The 21,910-nt window shown below is 43.1% G+C and overlaps 2 protein-coding genes across 9 annotated transcripts in view; one reads left to right on the top strand and one right to left on the bottom strand.

Moving 5' to 3' along the window:
• The window catches only part of ENTPD5 (ectonucleoside triphosphate diphosphohydrolase 5 (inactive)), a 26,944-nt gene extending 11,636 nt beyond the window's left edge, over nt 1–15,308 (top strand). For 6 of the 7 annotated variants that reach the window (XM_086614113.1, XM_086614112.1, XM_086614111.1 and 3 more), the window contains 8 exons: nt 681–769; nt 3,429–3,508; nt 5,087–5,148; nt 6,417–6,518; nt 7,415–7,555; nt 7,910–7,966; nt 9,480–9,595; nt 9,783–13,511. In XM_086614113.1, the coding sequence (XP_086470239.1) occupies nt 681–769; nt 3,429–3,508; nt 5,087–5,148; nt 6,417–6,518; nt 7,415–7,555; nt 7,910–7,966; nt 9,480–9,595; nt 9,783–9,869 (734 nt within the window). In that variant the 3' untranslated portion in view covers nt 9,870–13,511. Of the gene's footprint in view, nt 1–680; nt 770–3,428; nt 3,509–5,086; nt 5,149–6,416; nt 6,519–7,414; nt 7,556–7,909; nt 7,967–9,479; nt 9,596–9,782; nt 13,512–14,284 lie in introns of those variants that run through there. The other variant, XR_015222224.1, reaches the window with a different exon arrangement.
• Nucleotides 14,036–21,910, bottom strand: COQ6 (coenzyme Q6, monooxygenase). 2 transcript variants are annotated; one of them, XM_086614105.1, is made up of 12 exons: nt 21,751–21,910; nt 21,330–21,464; nt 20,564–20,622; nt 19,336–19,459; nt 18,773–18,903; nt 18,306–18,413; nt 18,141–18,203; nt 17,811–17,918; nt 17,195–17,397; nt 15,917–16,032; nt 15,330–15,496; nt 14,036–14,189 (listed from the first exon to the last, which is right to left on the bottom strand). In XM_086614105.1, the coding sequence occupies exons 1-12, from the start codon at nt 21,908–21,910 to the stop codon at nt 14,160–14,162; spliced, it is 1,404 nt and encodes a 467-aa protein (XP_086470231.1). In that variant the 3' UTR covers nt 14,036–14,159. The 2 variants fall into 2 exon arrangements, with proteins under 2 accessions (XP_086470231.1, XP_086470232.1); XM_086614106.1 differs by lacking the exon at nt 19,336–19,459 and having other exon boundaries at nt 21,370–21,464; nt 21,751–21,815.

The raw sequence follows: 21,910 nt of genomic DNA, 5'->3' as shown, positions 1-21,910 counted from the left end.
CATCTTAATCCAGAAGGTACCAGGATTTACTCAGGACTGGGAGGCACTGGCAAACTGATTTTGGTAGCATACGTAGGGGAGTGGTACTGCTAATCTGCTAGAAGGTGGGAAACAAGGTTTTACAGTGTTCTTCATCCCAGTATGATGTATGCAACTAAAATGGTGTAACAGAGAATGCGCTGGTGCTTTAGCTCTGCTGGTGCTCAGAATTTCTGGGGATGCAATCTAGTGAAGAGAAAATCAGTGCTCTAGTTGATACACGAGTAAGCAAAACAGCTGCTGTGGGTGAAGAGAAATTACAATAGCTGGTTCTTCTCTTACTGTCCTGCCTCTCCTACTGCTCTTGAGCAGCTGTATGGTGGTTACAGAATTTATGTACTCTCCCTGACAGTCTTCTGCAGGGGATAGTTTGTCTCTTACTTTCAGCTTTTGCAGGATACCTGGAGATTTAGCTGCTCTTCTTTCTTTGGAGGTGAAATTTGAGTCAAGGAAGAAAGTCCTATGAATCTTTTCATAATACCTTCGGTTTGCCTGCCTTTTCTCTGTGATGTTTTTTGTCTTTGAAGGCCAGGTCAGCCCTGTCTGACATTGGCTGTCATAATGTGATAACTTGGTGGCTGCCTGAACACGCATACAGTGTTTTGCACTTGGGGCTGTTCTGAGCATGACGTTGTTTGCAGGGCAGCTGTCTGGCCAGAACCAGCATACTGTTGGGACTCTGGACTTGGGAGGAGCCTCAACCCAGATCACATTCCTGCCACGGTTTGAGGTGAGGAGTGGTTAAAAGTGCATGGATTGGGACTGCGGGGCCAGTGGAGAGACCTGAGCACTGCTGTGCTCTCTGGTATAATTTTGTCAGCACTGACTCAAGTAGAACATCTGTGGTGTACAGAACATCTGTATTTTTGTTCCCTTTGACATCAGGCACTTGCAAACAAAGGAGCTTGGATAACAAGGAAGAAAAAAGAAAGAAAGCAAATGGGTAAAAACAAAGAGAAACAGCTTCTGTTTTCTAGACCCAGGCTGGGAAAGCCCCATTAATGCAGACCAGTATTTTGTATTCAATAAATGTAGAACATTTCCAGGGAGCATTCTTGCATATTACAAGAAATTTAGGGTATACTCTGGATTATCTTTTTTTTTTTTCCCCATTCCAGCCTGATAGCAGATCCTCACCAGATTTTGAAAGGAGGTGTCTCTTGCGGCAAATGTCTTTTATAATAGCACAGCAAATCCCTCTTGGTTTTCTTACCAATTTCTTCTAATTTTCTTTGAGATTTCTCGTCTCTGCCCTCAGTCTGTCTTTGTTGGGTTGGTCAGGAATTTTGTAGCTCTTGAGAAACAGTTTGAACTGGGACCCAAGTCTAAAGTTTGCATGGGAAAATTACACAGGTATTGGAAGGGCGCTATAGCGTTGTGTACCTTGATATTGTGAAGTTGGTTTTGTCCCCCTTTCTGAAGGAGTCCTTTGGTTTTTTGTTTACAGAAATTGAGATTCTCAAAGGGTGTTTAGAGACCACAAAACACATGGTTTTTGTATCAGGATATTTTAATTCTGCAGTGGTGGGTCATGTTGAAACATGACGTGCAACCTTATCTTGTACAGCAAAGCCTCAAGTACTCTGGGCTTGCCCTCTGTTTTGCGTTGATAACACCTGCTGAAGTGGGCACTGGCCCAACAGGAAAGGGTGTTGCATGTCAGGTCTTTAGGGAATAAATAGAGCTGTGAAGTAGGCTGAACTGCAGCTCAGGATTCAAACCTCTCCTTAGAGCCTTACAGGAAAATGCTTTGAGGGTTTGCCACTGACCAGGACCCCTGGTGTGAATTTGTAGGGCACTGTGGAAGTTAAGGTTCACGTTGCCTACTTGTACGCCATGTCTGCTTCTCGCCTGTATTGTCAAGTTCATCCAAAAAAGCACATATGTTGCTCAGTATGTTTCAGAAGAGATTTTCCCATCTGACGGAATTAGCAGGGATTTCCCCCTTTGATTTGCAGAGGGTTTTTTTTCCCTTCCTGCAATCTGAGGCAGTCACATCTTTACTCTTGTGTTAGTTTTGAACCAGATAGTGTAATAGTAAGAGATTCATTAATGAAGTATAGATTACAAGCAAATAGATGATCTATAATGGTAACTGCACAGAGCTGTTTTTTAAGCCAGTGTTATGCTTCGCATGGTATCATTGCCAAAGCGATAAGCAACTGAAAACTAATCATAATAATTATGACATTGTCTGTCTAGTGCCTGCCTCATTTGAGAGGGGTGTGAGGATTTCTACATTTTTGTGAAAGGAGGCGATGAAAAAAAGCCAGTTGTTTTCTCCGAAAAAGTTTTTTTAGGATCTCTCGATTTTAAAAGTTTTTGTGATGTAAGGTTTAGGAACAGAACTCGAAATATGGCAGGGTTTGAGTGTGTTAGGTCAAGGATGTGACTGCTATTCCAATGAAAGTCCACGTAAGGCCCAAAACAAATTTCAATTTGTATTTGTGCAGGAGAAACTCAAGCTGAACACTGCCAAATCTTTTTCAGCTTCGAGCAGGCTTCTGTCTAGGGCTCCACAATTCCACATCTGGGTTATTTTTACTGTATCTTCTTACTTGATGGTAGCTCAAGGGATTCTGCAGCTTCAGTCCTCTCTCAGATTCTGCTGTTTGGCCCAGAGTAACAGTGTGTCTGGTATGAATGCACAGGGCCGAGAAGAGATGGGAGAATGAGGCCACTAGCAGAGGAAAGACAGAAACTGGGATTGAGATCTTGGGGACTGGAAACAAAGGAAGAGTAAATGAGCCCTGAACTGGTTCAGATTTACAAGAATCTGAGAGTCTGGCATAGAGGGACTGAGTACCAGTGGAGCGGAGGTGTGCGCAGAGGACTGTGAAAGGAGGAAAACTGGAGGCAGTGAGACAAGAGGTTAATTTAGAGGAAGGCACTTAAACAAGGAGGTAAAGCAGCCCTGAGACTGGGAGTGAGTGGTCAGAGTGTTTCCTTGAGTATCAGCATGACGTTTAACATTTACTTTGCATTTTTAATTCTTCTGAGTTACTGAATTGAAATGTCTAGTCTGACTTGCAGAAGTTCACAGTGCTTCTAGTGTAGCTGGTTTCGATGGGGACTCTGTATAGATAGAGTAGCACGTAAGTACTCTGAAAAATTCAGGTATCCCGAATTAGAAAGTATTTCCTTTCTGATCTGTTGCGCTTCCCTATTATACACTGAAGTAACACAGAGATGCATATAAATAAACTCAGTGTTAAAAGCTGCAGATTATGCAGCAGTGGGCACCATTGGAAAATTGTTATTTGTTTTCAGAGCTGATCAGATGAGTGTGCAGTAAACTCTATGGGTATATCTGTGATATTACATCAAAGTCGGTTATTTTTTATTGCATAATATAAACCAAAAGATTTCTTCTTTTACTTAACTTTTAGGAAACTTTGAAGGAAACCCCTGGAGATTTTCTTACCTCGTTTGAAATGTTTAATAGCACCTACAAGCTCTATACACACAGGTGAGGAGCAAAAGGGCTACTGTCTCCGCTGGGAAAATCAGTCTTTCTGCAGCCCCTGAGCTAACCACAAATGGCCATGTCATCCCGTTATCAGCTGTTGCGTCTGTGACTTTTTTACTAGTTTTCTTATCTGCTTGAAACAGTAGTTGACATGGAACATGACATTATTTGACTGGAAATGTTCCAGAATCATGGTTAATATCACTGCAAGGTAATATTAATCAGACTGTCAAATGAAGAGGAAGTATTACGAGTCAATATATTTAAGGAGAAGGATTCTTATTACTGGATTCAAACCAAATATTCTGGACCAAGCAGAAAGGTCCAGATTGTGCTCCTTTGTTTGCAAACACTCACAGATTGTGCCAGTAGTCATAACTAAGCCCAGTCAGAGATTTGGAAGGAGGACCTTCCTGAGACTTTTTCCTTCTAGTTTTTATTTCAAAATGGCACATCTCATCAGCAACTGGACAAAAAGTAAAATGTAGACCGATGTAAACCAAAGAGAGACAGCCACAGGCAGCTGATATAGACCATGGAGCACAACAGATTCTTGAACAAATTTGAGGGGATAGTTGGCCTGGAATAATATAATTGTTAGCTTACTGTGTTAAGCTAACAAGTTTCTGAGATGTCTGCAGTGAAATCCGGAGAGTTTATCTGCATGACTTATGGTCCAGTGAGAACTCAACCATTTATAGTAGAAAGTTGATCTCAACTCAGTATTAGTGTGATGAAGATTATCATCTCAGCCAGTTACAGAATATGCTTACCTGACAGCACAGCTGGTTTAATACTCCTCTTCTCCTACTGCTTACCTTTACTGATGTAACTGATTGCTGTATTCACCCATACAGTCCATTAGATCACTTAAAATAATGGGGATTGAAAGTTATCTCCTAAAAAATTAGGAAGTTGAAGGTTAGTTTAATTCTGATTATTCTGTAAACATTTGTATTGACATGACTAAAGGGACAAGTAGCCAAACATAGAGGTGGGAATGAAAGGCCAACGGGTTTTTAATCTAGCTGTGTTGCTGAAGCCAGCAACATGCAATGACATTCTCATAAATGTTGTTCACATCCTAGCTTGTAATGAGTATAGCAGGAATCTGTGGAGTCACACAGAGGTGAATTTCACACAAAGGCACAGCTCCCATTTAGTGGGAGCCTCTGCAGTTCTCCTGTTGGTTGCGTCCTAAGACCAGTCTCATGTGTGTGACCTGAGAATGGCCGTTCTGTTCCCCACACACTCCTCACATACCCTTTTTTCTCCCTCGTTTTTAAGATTATGCATTTTTGCTTTCGTGACTGCTTTATAGAAATGACACATCAGCTCTAACCACTTTCTGCACTTTTAGATTTACCCCTTTTACAGCTCTTTGCGATTCCTGGGTTTGTGTCAGTCTTGGGACTTGGAGTTGTTCTGGCAAAGGGAACTCTGTTTTAGAGAGAGGCTTGTGGGAAGGAGAGGAAGGAAATTTGGTTTGGGTGTTCCAGGATTTAGGAAGAGGCTATGAGTGAAGCATACCAGATGTGCAAGAATTAAAACTGTAATGTCTGTCTTTGTTCTTTGCAGCTATTTGGGGTTTGGACTAAAAGCTGCCAGACTAGCAACGCTTGGAGCTTTGAATGTGGAAGGTATGTTCAGCCAGCAGTGAGATTGAGTGCAAATTCCAGAGATGCGTGTCTGGGAACATATAAACACTATATAGACACGGCCAGCCACAAACTCACAGCTTTACAAGCATCCACAGAAACACAAACAGCATGAATAGATCCTTTTCCTAAGGATTGCTACTTAAGCCAAACCCACTCTACATGTCTCTCTGATATCTACCTGGCCCACCGTGTTCCCCCAGACCTCCTGTTGTATTCACTGACTAGTCTAGCTTGAAGTCCACGAGCGTATCACACACACTCTCACCCACTAACCTGAATGCATACTCACATTCCTGAGTCTTTCCAGTCTCTGGCCCAGACCTTAAGTCCTTCCAGCCTTTGTGCCCAGACTTTGGGCCTTTTATCCAGTCTCTGGCCAGGACCTGGAGTCTTTCAACCTTCTGGATTCTTACTTGCCAGCTAGATAGACTTATGTTAGTTACTGGAATGTATTCAAATCAAAAATATTTGGGAACAGGGTTTAAGAAGATAGAACAGACTGCAGTGATTGATTACAAGGCTCAGCCATAAAAGCATACTGTTGAGCTGCCTCCTTACTTACGGTTGCTTTCTTTTATCATCCCCTCCATTTTCCCACACTTGTGCTTCCCTGATCCCTTGATTCCCCTTTTCCCTGCCTTTGAGCCTTTCCATAAACATCCCATAGTAAATTTTGCACAGGCCCACAATCCCCCTCAATCATTCTGTAAGAAGTTTACTCTTTCTGTCAGACCTGTACTGGCCACAATAATCATGTTTTCTTCTCATCAGTTACAGTGTTTCTGGTTGAACCCTTCAAGGGCACATTCAGTGGTTCCTGTAGTGGCCATTGATCAGTGTCTTAGGAATTTGTGTCTTCATTGCTCCGTTGTTTTGTTTGTCTTGGTTATCTGCTGTTTGTTAGGGTCTGTGTATGTATGTGTTTAATTTATTACCTTTCTTGTTTTTTGTCTTTTGTGGTGAACAGCCATTATCCAAATATCCTTGTATCAGTTATCTCTGATTAATGACAAGACAATTCAGATATTCTGAAGCTTGCAGGACAAAATGGGCACAACTTTTCCAGACTGAGACTGGTCCATAATTCATAATCATGTGCAGCATCCATCAGTTCAGATTTCCTTACTTTTGTTTGAAGAAGACCTTAATGAAGATCTTTCAGCCTTTTCTTTTCTAGTTCTGCATATTGATTGATGACTGTGTTTAAATTTTATCCTTTCTGACTCTCCCCTCTGGTTTCATTCCAGCTGTGGATGGACAAATGTTCCGCAGTTCTTGTTTGCCAAAGCAGCTGGAGGCAGAGTGGCACTTCGGGGGAGTGAAATACCGGTATGGTGGCAACAAAGAAGGTAAACTAAGGAGACTTGTTGCTTCTTATAAGATAAGTCTTGTCTCCAGAATCTGAGATTTTTCTTGGCAAATACTCCATCAGTTACCCTGGGTTATGAAGGATACCTGCTCAGTTGTAGATGTGGACTTTTTACAGAGCCAAAGAAAAATCTGAGACTGTAAGAGTAGCTGGCCTGTACTCTCCATATTCTGTCTGTGATTTCTTATTACAAACGCTACCTTTATAGGAAACGTTAAGAGTTACTTGTGCAAATAAGAGAGGTATTTCTGAGGCTTTGAGCTAAGTGCAAAACTTCTGGCTGTGTTAGGGTGCAATAACTGATAGGACAAAGTGTATCTCACTTGTGGAACTATTTCTCAAGATACTATCCCAAATGCTGCATACAGAGAGGGAAGCTGCTGCCATCAGCGACTAGAACAGACCACTTTGGTGACTCATGTTGCTTTGCTTTACAGTGGGGGGACATGAGAGCTGAGTTGTGGATTTGGTGTGTATGGAGTGGATTGATAAAGTGATTATGTGATGGGGAGAGAAAGTAAGGTTTTATCTAGTAGGTGGTAGCAAATGTACATGAGATTCTGTTGACCACAGAACATAACAATGAGAGTTTTGCTTGATGCGGAGGAAGCTTTTTATGCACCTACATGAGTTTGCTCAGCACACCTTTCAGATATTGCTATGATCTCCTATAATCAGTTCCACTTGTTGCTGGTGATCTAGAGTCCTTGCCTGCATGCAGATGCCATGCTGAATTATGGAAGGGATATCTAAGCTCTTCTCACCTCTTCGGATGAAGAAGCCTCTGCTTCTTCCCTTTTTCATCTTATTGCCACTGATTCTTCCACCTCCTGGATGTGCCTCTTTGGCTCACCTCACCTGTCTTTGTCCTGACAGGAGAAACAGGATTCAAGCCTTGCTACTTGGAAGTGCTCAAGGTTGTCAAAGGGAAACTGCACCAACCAGATGAGATTCGTGGAAGTTCCTTCTATGCTTTCTCCTATTACTATGATCGTGCAGTTGACACCAACCTAATTGGTAAATTGGTTTTGGATAATCTACTACATGTGAGCATGTCACCCAGAAGGTAGACAGAGGAACCCAGGAGGCTGGAGCCCTGGAAAGCAGGGAAAAGGAACGGTATTGAGAAAGAGGAAATACTGAAAATGCCTTCAGAGAATGAAGATGTATCATCAGGGCAGTTTAATGTTCAGAGTTCAGCAGATGAGACTTGTGCTCTGAGCTGCAGTTATACCTGCAGCTCTGTCTTCTGTTACCAACAGATTTCACTCCTAGCCCAGCATCACTGAGTTGCACTCTAGGGTCAACTTAGATACAGAACATAAATGCTTTCAGGTCTGTCATGATGTTTTCTCACCTGTTCCTTTTCAGATTATGAAGAAGGAGGTGTTCTGGAAGTGAAAGATTTTGAAAGAAAAGCCAAAGAAGGTAATAGTCGTGAGAGTTGGGAAAATGGTGGGAATGAGAAATAACAAAAATATGAATGTCTATAAGCAGTACATAACGTGTGTTTGACTTTAAAAAGAAATTTGTTAAACCTTTATTCCACTTGCACCTTCCGTGTCGTGCTACCTAGCTTTTATTGGCCAACACGTGTAACTATTGCAGAAGAAAGTACTGGAGAGTGGGGAGGGGAAGCAAAGCGTTAGCTTTGCAGTTGTGTTCAGGAGAGGAGGGAGATGGTTCATAAATGTCAGTACAAAAGAAAGTGATTTTGCTGTTTCAAGAGCTCCTTCTGTCAACTCGCAACTCTCTGAGTTTAGGAGTGCTGACTTATGTAAGTCTGTCACCTTAAATCCTTTTTAATCTCTAACAAAACAGAGGGAGAGAGCAGAGGTTGTTTAAGTCTGACAGCCTCTTCTACATTCCTTTCCCTCCCTGGGACTTTTTTCTGAGGTGCTTTTTCTGGTTTTTTACTTCCTCCTATGAAAAAAAGAGCTCCCACCTTGCCCTGCTACTGATGGCTGAAACTTGATCTTGTGGAGCAAGACATAACCTCTGAATTGCGATCATCCTTGCGATGATTAGCAGGCTGTTATTTGTCACCAGAAGATGGTTAATTATGTAGTTCAGGACTGACTTTTTTCTAAAATAGGACCTAAATTCTAATGAGTTTTCAGTTAAACTTAATCTCCCTGGAAACTCAGATGGTTTTGAATAGGAGGATTAGGCTCTAAAGTCTGAGTGTGTTTGTTTTGTTATGTTTCCCTGGATACTGAGAGCTTATTTCCAAAGATGCAGCTAAGATGTTATCTAACACCATCAAACCATTTCAGTTCTGTGATCCTAAATTAATGCTCCTCTTTCTCATTTCAATAGTAGGATAATGCTGCTTATCAGTTTCTAAAGAGAAGTGAATGTTGCTCTTGATGCTTGTAGAACAGGGCAGTAACAGTAGGCCCAGAAGACAACACTTAGTGTACATCCATTTCCCAATCACTGTCACCCTTACTGTGGAATCTTGATTTAGCTGCAGTGAGGGAGTGGTTAGTTGGGCAATAGCCTCTTCCATGTCCTTGGACATGTGTGGTTGGAAAAAAAATAAAAGCAGCTACCAACCTAGAAGGTGGAGTCCATTCCTGGAGCTGTCCTTGGAGACTAGACAAGGAAGACAAATGATGCAGTGTTCTTGAAAGACTAAGTAATAACCAGCTCCCTACCAGTTACGCGTTGCACAGAGATTCAGACTTCAAAAGTTACGTGGATTATGTTGCTGTAATAAAAGAGGTACTTATGATGGAGTTAAAAGAAACTGGATGTACTATATGGTTTATTCTTCAACATTATAGAACCATATAGCACATACCATGTTTTGTGCATACCCATTAACAGGAGGGGGTGACTTGCTTTAGTAGGCTTTGGCTTGAGGTCAGTTCAAATATATAATGTAGATAAAAGCTCCTTTATTTTGCTGAGATCCCTTTCTTCCTTCCTTCTCTAGTCTGTGATAACATGGAGAGGTACAACTCAGCCAGCCCTTTCCTCTGCATGGATCTCACTTACATCGCTGCTTTACTAAAGGAAGGTTTTGGATTTAGGGACAACACACTCTTACAGGTGAGAAAAACAGTGAAATCTCAAAGCCAGCTTCCAAATTTCTCTTATCAATCAACAGGCGCTACTTAATTTTTCTGGCCAATCATCTACTGAGTCTGTCAAGGGTCATTACAAATAGTTGGTGTCATCTGTGCAACATATGAATCTAGAGAACTGTTGGGAACAATTTCTTTTGCTTCCTTTATAGTTAACAAAGAAAGTGAACAACATAGAGACAAGCTGGACTTTGGGTGCTACTTTTCACCTTCTGCAGTCTCTGGGGATAACCTATTGAGCTGTGACATTCCTGTGGACTCCAGCATTTCTGAAAGGCTGAGAAAGCAAATTGATATCTCCAGGTATGTTGTTCAGCTGGAGTTGGTCACAGAGCAAAACATGGACCAAAGCTACGAACAGATCTTCACCCAGGATTGGCATCGTGCATAATGAGAGTTGCCACAGTATGATTTATAATTGTGATTGCCATAAATGATCCAGAAGCTGCCTTCTGAAAGTCAAAAGGCCTAAACTCCAGCAGAGTGTCCACAAGGGGCTCAAAGCCAGCTTTCACCAGCACGTTTGTATAGCATCCCAGTGCCAGAAGCACAGAGTATCTGGCAAGTGGTGATAGACTACAGACACGTGATTTCCCCTCCTCCTTTTATTTTAAACATACGTAACTTAAGTTTACTTGTGAGATGTTAAATAGAGAAATTAAAGATGGCATCAACAGTCAGAGAAAAATGAACGACTCTGGATGGTGCCAGCCTCAGTGTTCCAAGTACCCGGCTGTTGGCTTAGCTAATACAGTGCAAAGACTCCAGTCTTTCAAGAAAGGGCCTGCTATAAACACACTTTGGGCATGGTTTTGGGAAAGGTGTTGGCTAAAACGTAGATTGTAACTTACCCAGCATTTCTCTAGGCAGCAGTCGTTTCCTAAGCAGAACATGTGCCTGACTGTGTGTGTTTTTCTGCCCTCTACAAGTCTGCGCAGCTATACCATACATCTGGCTGCAGACTGATAACTTGATTCATTTAGCATGTAGTCGTAACAGATTGTTGCGCTGGCACAACTAGACAACGGTGCCAGCTATTTCAGCTCAGCTGCCAAATAAGTGTTTGTCACACTACACCCACAAGGACATTAAGGGTGCAGTCAGATGAAATGGCTGATCCGATAGCTCACTTTGCCGTGAGAGGCAGTTCTGTTTCTCTGTGCTCAGCAAGGCACTCCTGCAGCCTTCTTTTCTCCGATGCTGGTGCTCCTCAGGTTCTGTGGTGAACTGATTCACAACACCAAACTTGAATTAAATCAGCTCACCAAAAAGTCAAGTCTAGTGCTAGCACGAGGGAAATAAGCATTGCACAGCCTGAGAGACCTGCTGGGCCGGTGACCAGATAGAACACCGCAGCCCCTTTTGTTGGGAGTGAGCTCAGAGGTGTGGTTTCCCATCTGAAAGTTTGGGCTTTTCACTTCTTGCGCTCTCCTTAGGAACCTCCTCTGAATGCAGAGCTGTCGTGAAAGAAGTTGTTTTTTCAGTTGTTTAATAGATGAAAATAGGGAGAGCGGAATTAGTGTCAGAAAGAGCAGGAGAACAAGAGCAGAAGTAGCTTTACTTTCTTATCCCTTGTTTGCTTATCCCTTGTCCATTTTAAATTGTTTTAAACTTCATTTAATTCAGTATAGTGGAGTTAGACCCATAAAATGGTGTATGCAGCCTTGCATTGCTCTGGAATATTTTTATTATATACAGCAGGGCTTTAGGAATGGTGCAGCCAATGAAGGGGTTGCAGCTGTTTAGGAAGCCTAAGACTTCTGTCAGGATAGCACGAAGCTATTTGAGTAACAACTGAAAGTGGGTCTTGCCATCTCTTTCACACCAAACACATAGAAGCAATGAAAGATCAATATTTTAAATAAAGCATCTTGTCAGATAGGCTAGAAAGCTGGGCTGTAGGATCCTGGTTTTCTTGTTTAATTGGCTGCAGAGAACATCAAGATTGCTTGAATACCTTGATGCTCCAGGTGTGGATGTTGCATTGCCCTAAATAGAAACAGCTGTAGAGATAATTTTTTCCACCCATGAAATAGTTGGCAGCTAGCTCATCTGTTTGCTCCTATTTAGCAAAAAGTTAGTATATTCTACATGGAATGCATAACATAAAGATGAATTTACCCCAGTCATAAGAACTTAGAGATATTATTCATGTGACTAAGGGAAGCCTTTATCCATTGATCTCTTGTGGTAAATGCTTTCCTGTCAGGCATTTGCACTTCCCTATTTGCTATAACACACCTTTCCCACTTCTGTAGAAGCAAAGTCTGCCTTCACACAACCTTCTGTGCAAACTGGGTTTGAAAATTATTGGTAATTCCCGGCAAGGGGAGGAAGTAGCGCACTCATGCCCTCGCTAATCTTGCCAAGCAGTCTGGACACTTAGAAATTTGCCTTACCATGAACATCAGTCCACTTCCTCTAGTTAGCAGCACAAGTTTGACTGTGGCTGATTTAAGCTATCGCCTTCTCATATCTCAGGTTTTACAGCGCCAGGGTGCAGGTGTGCTTTTGATTGAACAAGTTCAGTCAGCAACAGGAGTCCAAGGGTTGGGGATGGAGCTAACCATACTTGTCCCACCACTGACCTTGCTGTAAATTCAGGCTGTTTCTCTGAAATATGAAATGCTCGTCCTACCTGTACTCCTCTTTACCCTAATCTCTTTTGAGATCCATGTTGGGAAGTTCCTCAGTGTCACAACAAACTTCTGTTCCTTCCTCACTAGGAGCTTCCATTTGAACATGAAGGAAGTAGTTGCGGCCTCTTCCCAGCTACAGACATTTCTTATTCCCCTTCCTAGTGTCTGGCAAAACTTAGCATGTGGTCTGGTCTGCACAAGGTGACTGCAAACGCATTAATTTTTGTCTTCAGTGGACAATTGTATTCACTTTTGTATTCTCAGAGAACGCAAAGGAGGATGCAGTGGTTACTAACCAGGCTGCGTTACTCCTGAGAACTAGCTAATTTAATAATCCAAAAATCTTTTTTGCAGTCTGAGCCAGTGCTAAGACAAACTCTTACCAGATCTTGGGGCTAAGAGCCATAAGCAGTGAGGCTGCATTTGAAACGGCAAGGGAAGGTGGGATGTTATATGTAAAGAACAAGCAGCAGCAGTATATCTGCCAACTGAATAGATGCTAGCCCTGAGGAGTTTGGTTTTGTCGGAAGGAAGGATGGTCTAGAACAACACAGGTACTACGCAGAAGTTTCTTTTCTCTGTTGTGTGCCTCAGACTCTGGTACTACAAATGCTAGGTGGGAGTATCTGCTTTCTGGTACCAAAGTTGCATTAAATCTGAGTGCTCAGAGCCTTCGTTTGTCAGTGGCACAATTCATTAACTGAAGCAAAACTGCTGGGCTCTATCAGGGGCCTGATCCTGCAGCCATGAGAGAAACGAAAATGCAGCTCAAAGGTTTCTTTTGCAAGAAATTGCAGAATTAAGCCCCTGCTGTTTACATCCAAACTAGTCCAGGTGGGTGGGGGATCTAGAGAAGCCAGTCAAGTCCTCACGCTTACCCTAGTGCAATGAGATTACTTAGTAGCTTAACTAAAGGCAAAGCATCCTTTTAAGAGAAGAGTTCCACTTGCAGCCCTGATTTTTACCTCCTCCTTCATAATGTCTTTTAGCCAGTCACTAACAGGAACTGCACAATACGAGTGACTGAAGAAGCACAAGTAGTGGCTTTCCGTTCAGAACTTGCATTTCATTCTTTCTGATGTGAATTCCCGATCCTGGTTAACCATATGTGTAAATCTTGGCCATGGGCAGCGCTCACTTAATGTTCTGAGTGTCAAATGTCTAATGCAGGAGGCTGGCATTTGGAACTAAGACAGAATATCTTGAATGTCTATTTTGGTAATTAAAGCATTTTTAACAATATTCAAGACATTGTGGTACAGTTTTCTTTCCTAGATATTATTGTTTTCTTGCATCTCTTTTTCATGGAGCCCTTAAGGCTAGCCAGTTCCACAAGAAAAAAACAAAACATTATTAAATAAAGCACCAAGAGAAAGGCAGGGGAAAAGGGGAGAGAGAGAGATGAGAGCTTTAAAACATATCTGCCGTCACGAGTTGACTCTTCTCTGCTGAAAACTACCCTCCTTTCTGAGTCAGGGAAGTGCTAAGAACCCAGGAGTGACCTTAGAGCTGTAGAAATCCCATCAAGAAAAAATGAAAGTAATTAAGCAGCAAAAGTTGTAGCTGGCAAAATTCAGCACTGCGTTTGCCAAAAGACAGACAGCTGTTCCACCTCAGTCTTCAATTCTCAATGTCCGAATTAAAAGCACATTGTACAGATAGTTCCGTGGCTGAAGATATCATGGTACTAGAGGAAGAGACCTTAAATCCTCTTGAGGAGAACAGATGAGACAGAACTTTTGCATAAACCAGTGGATTATGTAATGCACAGCTCAATCCTTCAGTTTTATTGTTAAATTAAAATAACACAGTTCAAAGGTTCAAGTCAGTCATAGTCCTTACAAAGGCAATGCGTTCACTGGCAAGCTGCTGTTCCAAACTGACAGCAGATCACTTGCTGGCAAAAGCCATGATTTGCTCCTAAAAAGAAGGAAGAAAAAGGTAAGTAATTTGTAAACTGGTAACAATCATACATTCTAGAAAGCAGCTATAATCTCCTTCCCTTTTATATATAGGGACAACAGTTCTTTGTCAGCCTTTCCAGCCAAGTGCAGAGCACCTATCTTTGCATGCTAGAAAATTAAAGAAGTTGCGGCATTCCTTTCCCTCCTGAGTGGCACAAAACAGAGGTGTTACCAACAGGGTCTGTGCTCAGAAGAAAAGTTCTTCATTTGGTTTTCTGCTTTAAACAGAGAAACTGAAAAAAAAAATTCGGAGCACTGAAGCAGCAGCATAGTCCTGTCTTTAGTGCAACTAACAAAGACACCTTGTCCGTGGCAGCTACTGCTCTTCAACTCAGGTAGTGTCTTAACTATGACTACAACACAAAGGAAACAGCCCACCTGTGTTTATGAGGAAGAAGAAGGAAGACTTATTTGTGGAATAAAAAATTCAAATCCAGAAATGAGGAATCTACTTTGATGGTGCTTGGGAGCTTTGAGAGCAGGTGGCTTAAGGAACCTCATGAAAATAGAGCAACTAGGTCAAGACAGTGTGGAATTTAGGCAGATAAGCTGCAAATAGTGGGTCTGTGTTTAAAACGGAACCTCTTCACCCCTGCCTTCCAAATGTAACTTCTATTTGAGACTTGCACTTCTGCCTGGAAGAAACAATTTAACAAGATGACAGCATACAGAAACAGATAGCCATTTCAGCTGCACACCACATCTGTCAAGTCACCTGATGTCTTATTCTTAGTGAAGAGGTGTTTTTATGGGGCTGGTTTTTCATAGTGCATTTCTGGAATGCAGTTCAAGGTTCCACGTTTTCATTCCAGAGCAAAATAAGGCCAAAGCCTTCTAACCTCTAACTACTGACACAGAGTATACGCTTAGATCCTTATCTTCCCTTGTGGTGCAGGAGAAACCAGATACTACTGAGCTGTCAAGTTATTTAGGAACTCCTCAAGCTCATTCAGGACACAAAACCTCAGTCTGAACAAGTAGCATTTTCCAACCAAAACTGTTTCATTTAAAAGAAAAAAAGATCTTCACAGCTTGTGTATGTTTCAAGAATAGTTCTGGACTGTTCCAACAGCCCTCAGTAAAGTGAGAACCTTACTTTGACAGGAGGCAGAGCGTTTGTTGCTTGTAATCCCCATGTCCTCAGCAACACCAAAGGAGCCAGTCTCGTGGAGTAAAGCCTCTTTAGCACATCGATAGCAGCGATCAAGGAGACGTTGTGCCTCTGACGTTCTGTCTCAAACTTTAAGAGATGTTTTAAGGAGCCTGGAAGAGATAAATAATTGAAAGCTCCTATTAAAAATGACTTGCCACAAACAATTGTGCATCTTATCTGACAACTGAAAACACACAAAGAGAACAGAGAAGCAGTCCATCTTAATAAAGGTGTCCTTCCATCAGCTAATTGTCTTCACCTCACCACCTCTTCAGCCACTATACTGCATAACTCTTTTTTTAAAGCAGCTTTCAGATTTGTGGGATGGAAACCGTCTCCAAGAATCTTTAACTGCTCCACAGCCAATGGACATCAGAACAGTTTTGCTTCAAAGGTGCTTGTGCCTTTCAGACGGACACAAGACAGCAGCACGCTTAACCTGCAGCAGAGGCAACGCTTGTCCCAATGTTCGCAGCAAAGGCCTGTAAGACTAATCATCTTACTGCCACTTTGTTGTCTTGGATCCTTACCCAGATCGCTCCCATTGAAGGCTGCTGCACTGAGGTGATGAGCTAAACATGCAATATCACCAAAGCCCAGGTTTACACCTTGTCCTGCAAGTGGGTGGACTCTGTGCGCGGCATCCCTGGAGCAAGAGAAGACAGAAATTTATATCCCTTCTTGTAGAAAGCCATAATGGCTGACAAACCCCAGAAGGGATCAGTGTAGCACTCCTCACCTCTTTGCAATGACCACCACCTTACAGCAGCATATACGCTTTATCCAGTACCTCTCTACATGCTATGCTGAACTACCTGACTGCCTCTCCAGTTGTGAGAAGCAAGGCAAAGGGGAGAGAACAAAAAGCAGTTCTGAAAGGAAAAATGATGAAGAGGTGACTAGCCAAAGTCCTCTCTCAGATCTTGTGTGGAACAAGCCTTAACATTTCTCTAAGTGACCTCGGCACAACAGGAGGTAAAGCATTGGCACATTTCACAAACGCAAAGCAGACAGACATCACGAATGCAAAGGAGAAGTGGGATATCATTGAATAAAAACAGAATCGGGTCTTTTATGAGTAGACTTATCTGTAAAGGACAAGGCCAGACATATTCATAAGGGAGTCTTAAAGTTAGAGAAACGAAATTGAATATGAAATGTAAGATTTAACTGTAATATAACTTTATATAACTTTTTATATAACTTAATATAACTTTAACAAGCTATAAAGCAGAGTGCTCCCAAGCACAGAATGGCTCGCAAGTTGGAAAAGTGAAAAGTATCTGGAGTGTAATACAGCATCCAAGAATGACTATAAGCTACAAGTGTATTGCAGGTGGAGAAAAACGTACATGTAACCTTAGAATGTAAGAGATGAGATATTTTCCTATTTCTATAGAGGCCACCATACAAAAGCCTATGACATCCCATCAGAATAATTTGTAAGTTTTGTCATTTCTGCTCAAGAAAGGTGAGTTTAAAACACAAACTGGTACACAGAATGGCTGCTACGACATTTGGGGAAGTAGAGGTCCAGAGTGAGATACCAGATTGTTTCAGTGGACTATACAAACCAGAAGAGGGAAATAATTATCTTGCAATTTACACAGAATGGACAGAGAGCTATTCATACAAAAGGACTTTGTTGGCACAGGAACACATGGTACATACTGGGGACACGGATAAGGCCAAACTGAAACTATAAATTACTTCTAACCATCTAATTTGTTGACTTGGAGTCGCTATACTCACATCACTTCTAACCACACGCCACCCACTCACACAGGGGCTGCCTTTGGGGACCTTACCCAATAAGAGCCACGCGGTGCTGGACATACTCTGTCGCATGCCCCATTCCAAGAGGGAACATGGCTCGGCTCTCTGGATCTACTCTAGCGACACTTGGGGGCAGCTGACGGGCTGCAGTCCCTGAGGGTTTCAGGAGTGAAATAGCAGATCGAAACATGGCCCCAGCAGTATCAATGAAGTCAGAGTGGTTTACATTGCTCCACTGAAAAAACAAACAAATCTTCAGATGTTAACCCAAACTAGACATATAAAAGAATCCAGCCGAAAAAAAACTGAATGAGCTCCAAATACTAAATTTTAACCACTTGGAAAAAATTATACAGTAGAAAAAAATATCTTCATCGTTTTAGGACATACAAGTTTCCAACTAGGATAAGACTACCCTTCCCACCTTTTGGAAATCTGGCTCAAGGTCTTCTGTGACTTTCAGAACTAACGTAATTCAGTCCCAAGGGGTCATCCTTTCTTTGCTAAGTGCCTTTTTAATATCCTCCTCACCAGAGGAAGGAACTTGAGAATCCACCGCTCCCATTACTATCCTTTAAGCTGTAGGGTGCCATTGCATTTCTTGTGATTACAACAAAGCCTCCTACCTGCCACAAGGCTGATACTCACAAAGGCAGAGTTGATGCTATCCACAAAACTTTCCTCATCCATAGAGAGAAGTTCTGATGCATGTTCATGAGATGTAGACCAGACTAGAGAGCTGGCAGTGTCAGACAGCTCGTTTAAGAGAATGTCAAGGGTAAGTATCAAGAGAAAAAGAAGCAAAAATAAATGATCAGCATAAAGATTTCTCCACTGCCCCACACCAGTCCCTCTGCTCAATACTCTTCTAGCCCAACTGACTGCAAGTGGGAAATCCCAAGGATAAAGTGGGAGGGCAGGAGTGGAAAACAAATGCAATAACTGAAAAGTAAAGGGCAGATTGACAAGTCATCTTACCGGAAGAAGTGCAATTGGCCCTGTGGGAAGGAACCTCTGCCATGCTACATTATTGTCTGTGGCCTACGGTGGAAAGAAGCAAGTGGACAGTTATGAACCAGTGACCTGGATCACCTGCTTAAGCTGTTCTGCTGCTTATGGAAGAGTCAATTAGCAGAATTTCACCTCAGACAAATGAAGAGTTGCCACCACAGCTGACTGGTCATACTGATGCTCAATGTTCTTAATTTCAGCTTTCTTCCGGACTACAGAGTTATGACCATCTGCACCAATCTGCAAAACAAAGCCATACAAAGCAACTTGTTCAGCAGCTCCTAAGAAAGCCAAACAAACAAACATCAGCCGGCATGTACACAGTTTTTGTTTGTTCAGGGGAAAAAAAAAAAAAAATCCCAAAAAACACAGAAGAGATGGCCCCTTCTGCTCTTGTCCAATTCAGCAGAGTCTTCTTGCATCAGGTACAGAAAAGGCTATGCACCGTGTCCCACAGCATCTCTGACAGAGTTAGCCACTCACCTCGCTCAAGCCCTCCACGTGGGTGGAGCAGCACACACAGAATCAGAACCAAATCCAGTGGAAAGGACTTGGGTGAGAGATGGCGCCTGATCAACAGAAATAAAAAGTTTAGTTACCAGCAGTTTGGTCTGAAGTCTGCGTCCATCAGCTAACTGAATTTGGACCCAAGGGCTTGTGTCACTGCTGTGAGAGGGAAGGGGCCAGGTGTACCCGACTGCTCTGCTCTCGTAGAAAACCTCCACGCGGTCTGATGGGAACACAAAGTACCTCGGTCACAGCATGAAAAAAGGAAACATTACTACGACAGCAAAGACAATGCATGTCTTAATGGCACCCTAAGAGCTGACCCTACAGTTCTCCAGGCACCCTGAAAGAACAGATCTGGCCAACCCTTTGTCTCTGCTAGGCCTGCTCTGGATAGAAAGCTACAGACCTTTTCATTAAGTGTACTTTTGGAGAGACTATGTTCTGGAGAACTATATATGCAACTGCTTTCTTGCTGTGTAGCCTTTTGAAGACAGGTTTCTCCCTCCCTCCCAGTTCAAGAAGCTGCCTGTGTCTCAAAGTTACCTGTAGGATGAATTATCTTTCTCCCTCTTGTAACTTAGCACACACAACAGAAGGCAAGTAACTGAAAACTCTCTGCAGGAAATAAAATATTAAAGAAGTTGTCCACTACCTGCTACTGCATCTAACTGTTTTGTGAGAGCAGACATAATGACATCATTCTCCACTATGTAACCCATGTCATCTAAGTCATCTTTCTCAAAAACGATCATGGCTTCTGAACAAGCATCCCACACCTACAAAGAAAAAATACATTACATGAAGCTAAATGATGAAGAAGCGCTGTTCCTTTCAGGGACTATGAATGTATCCATCTTAACAGGAAATGACACACCAATCTAGAAATACAGCACTAGAGGAAACGTCCTGGATTACCGTCCATTCCCAGCTACTAAAGTTACCTCACATAATTCCTTTCATACAACAATCTTGCTTCATCTCAAAAAACTAATTGTAAAGAAAGTTTTTCCCCCTACTTTCCTGTTACGTAATTAACATCTAAAGTTACCCTACCACCGTGTGGGTTAACCCCAGCAGGCAGCTCAGCACCACACGGCTGCTCGCTCACTCCCCCACAGTGGGATGGGGAAGAGAATTGTAAGTGTAAAGGTGCGAAAACTCGTGGGTTGAGATAAAGACAGCTAAATACACAAAGCAAAAGCTGCCTGGGCAAGCAAAGCAAAACAAGGAATTCATTCCCTGCTTCCCATCGGCAGGCAGGTGTTCAGCCATCTCCAGGAAAGCAGGGCTGCATCACGCGTAACAGTTACTTGGGAAGACAAACGCCCTAACTCCAAACGTCACCACTTCCTCCTTCTTTCCTCCAGCTTTTACTGCTAAGCATGATGTCGTACAGCGTGGCACATCCCTCTAGTCAGTTGGGGTCAGCTGTCCTGGCTGTGTCCCCTCCCAACTCCTTGTGCACCCCAGCCTACTCACTGGCCAGGCGGTGTGAGCAGCAGAAAAGGCTTTGGCGCTGGCACTGCTCAGCAATAGCCAGTACATGCCTGTGTTAGCACCAGTTTTCAGCACAAATCCAAAACACAGCATCATACAAGCTACCACAAAGAAAATTAACTCTATCCCAGCCAAAACTAATACACACCTTTGTTTCCTGACTAGCACCCATGCCTCAATATCTACAGCTTCCATTAGGAATCAACCCTTCATCCTGCAACATCAAGACTCTGAGCATAGGAATTTCTGAACAGACTGCTACGGCCAAAAATGTAATAGCCCTTTGCCAAAGGAAAAAACATCTTTGGATCATTAATGTAAGCACTTCTGAGAACTGCAAAGTAGACAGACACATAGTATATTTGCAGCCCTAAGTAAGGCACCTGCATTCGCCGGAACGGTTTGAGTCTCAGGCTGCAGACGTGATCCCAGGCACCAAAACCTGAAAGAGAAAAAGGACACAAATGCATGGAGATGCAGGTTCACATGTGACATCGAGGCCCAAACAAAACTGAAGCTCACTCCACACCCTCCTCCTCCCCCGCTGACTATCAATGTCCAGACTCTGCATGCACCATCCCTAGGCAGGACCAGCTCTGCCTCAATACTTTCACAGCTCCAGCATCACATTATTTTACTGCTAACACAAGCTAGTAGAAAAGAAACAAGAGCTTTCTATGAATGCTGGGAGCCAACAGTCAACTCTCACTGTCCTGTCGCTGAGTAATAAAACAGACACAGAAACGCACAACCGTCATTGTTCATAACATTTCTTTCTCCATAAGGAATCAAGGCTCAAATCTCTCTTTAAAATGAAAATTAATCAGGAGAAATGAGTTACCAAACTACACAGCACTAAGTAGATGCTGCTTCTGTGAACGTAGAGAACACCTTACAGCATTTCACGGCCTAATGCCACAAATATTCATTTAACAAATCAGACCAAGATACCAGAACACATATCCCTGTTATCAAGAGATGCCTGATTTAATCACTGCGATTCAGCATACAGAATACTAAGAGACAAAGGCAAATAATTCCATTGAGCCTAGGATGAAGGCAGCACATGGTCAAAGGGGTTTTGTTTAAACAAAATAAAACCAGCTCAAACGTACTGCTAAAAATGCAAACAACAGAAATCATACTAACTGCTTAGGAGAGTTGCTGATCCTGGGGAGACGGAACTGACCCTGTTACTGTAACTGTCAGGCATGCGATCATATTCTTTCCTAGGACCAGCCTCCAGCAAAGCAATCTTCTTATCATGGAAGTGGATATCATGCCCTAAAATAAGCAAATATCTGTTTTGTTACAATGCTCCTGCCGCTTTCGTGGAAGTGGTGAGACAGCGAGGACAGCAGGACACGAAACCCTCCGCTCGCTGAACTCACAAAACACAGCGCCGGAGGCTCGAACACCTCCGCGACCTCTCGCCACCGAAGCAGGGTCCGGGGGGAGAGATGGCCGCTGGCTACAGGGCCGTGACTGCAGCCCCCGCGGGGCCGGCAGCGAGCCGGGCCGGCGGCACCCGCGACGCCGCCCGAAGCGTGCGAGAAGGTCACAGCCTTACCCAGCACGGCGGCCATGGCGCTCCCGACCATACCCCCGCCCGACACCACCACATCATAGAGCGGAGCGGCGGCGGCGACCGATCGGAACGGGGCCCGCGGGCCGGCGCGCAGCCGCCCACCGAGCGGAGCCAGGAGCCCCCGGCCCCACACACCCGCCAT

This window comes from Tauraco erythrolophus, chromosome 6 (genome assembly GCF_009769465.1).
Source record: "Tauraco erythrolophus isolate bTauEry1 chromosome 6, bTauEry1.pri, whole genome shotgun sequence".
NCBI lineage: Eukaryota > Metazoa > Chordata > Aves > Musophagiformes > Musophagidae > Tauraco > Tauraco erythrolophus.
Note: the sequence above shows the minus strand (reverse complement) of the source record. Positions and strands in the feature narration are given on the sequence as shown.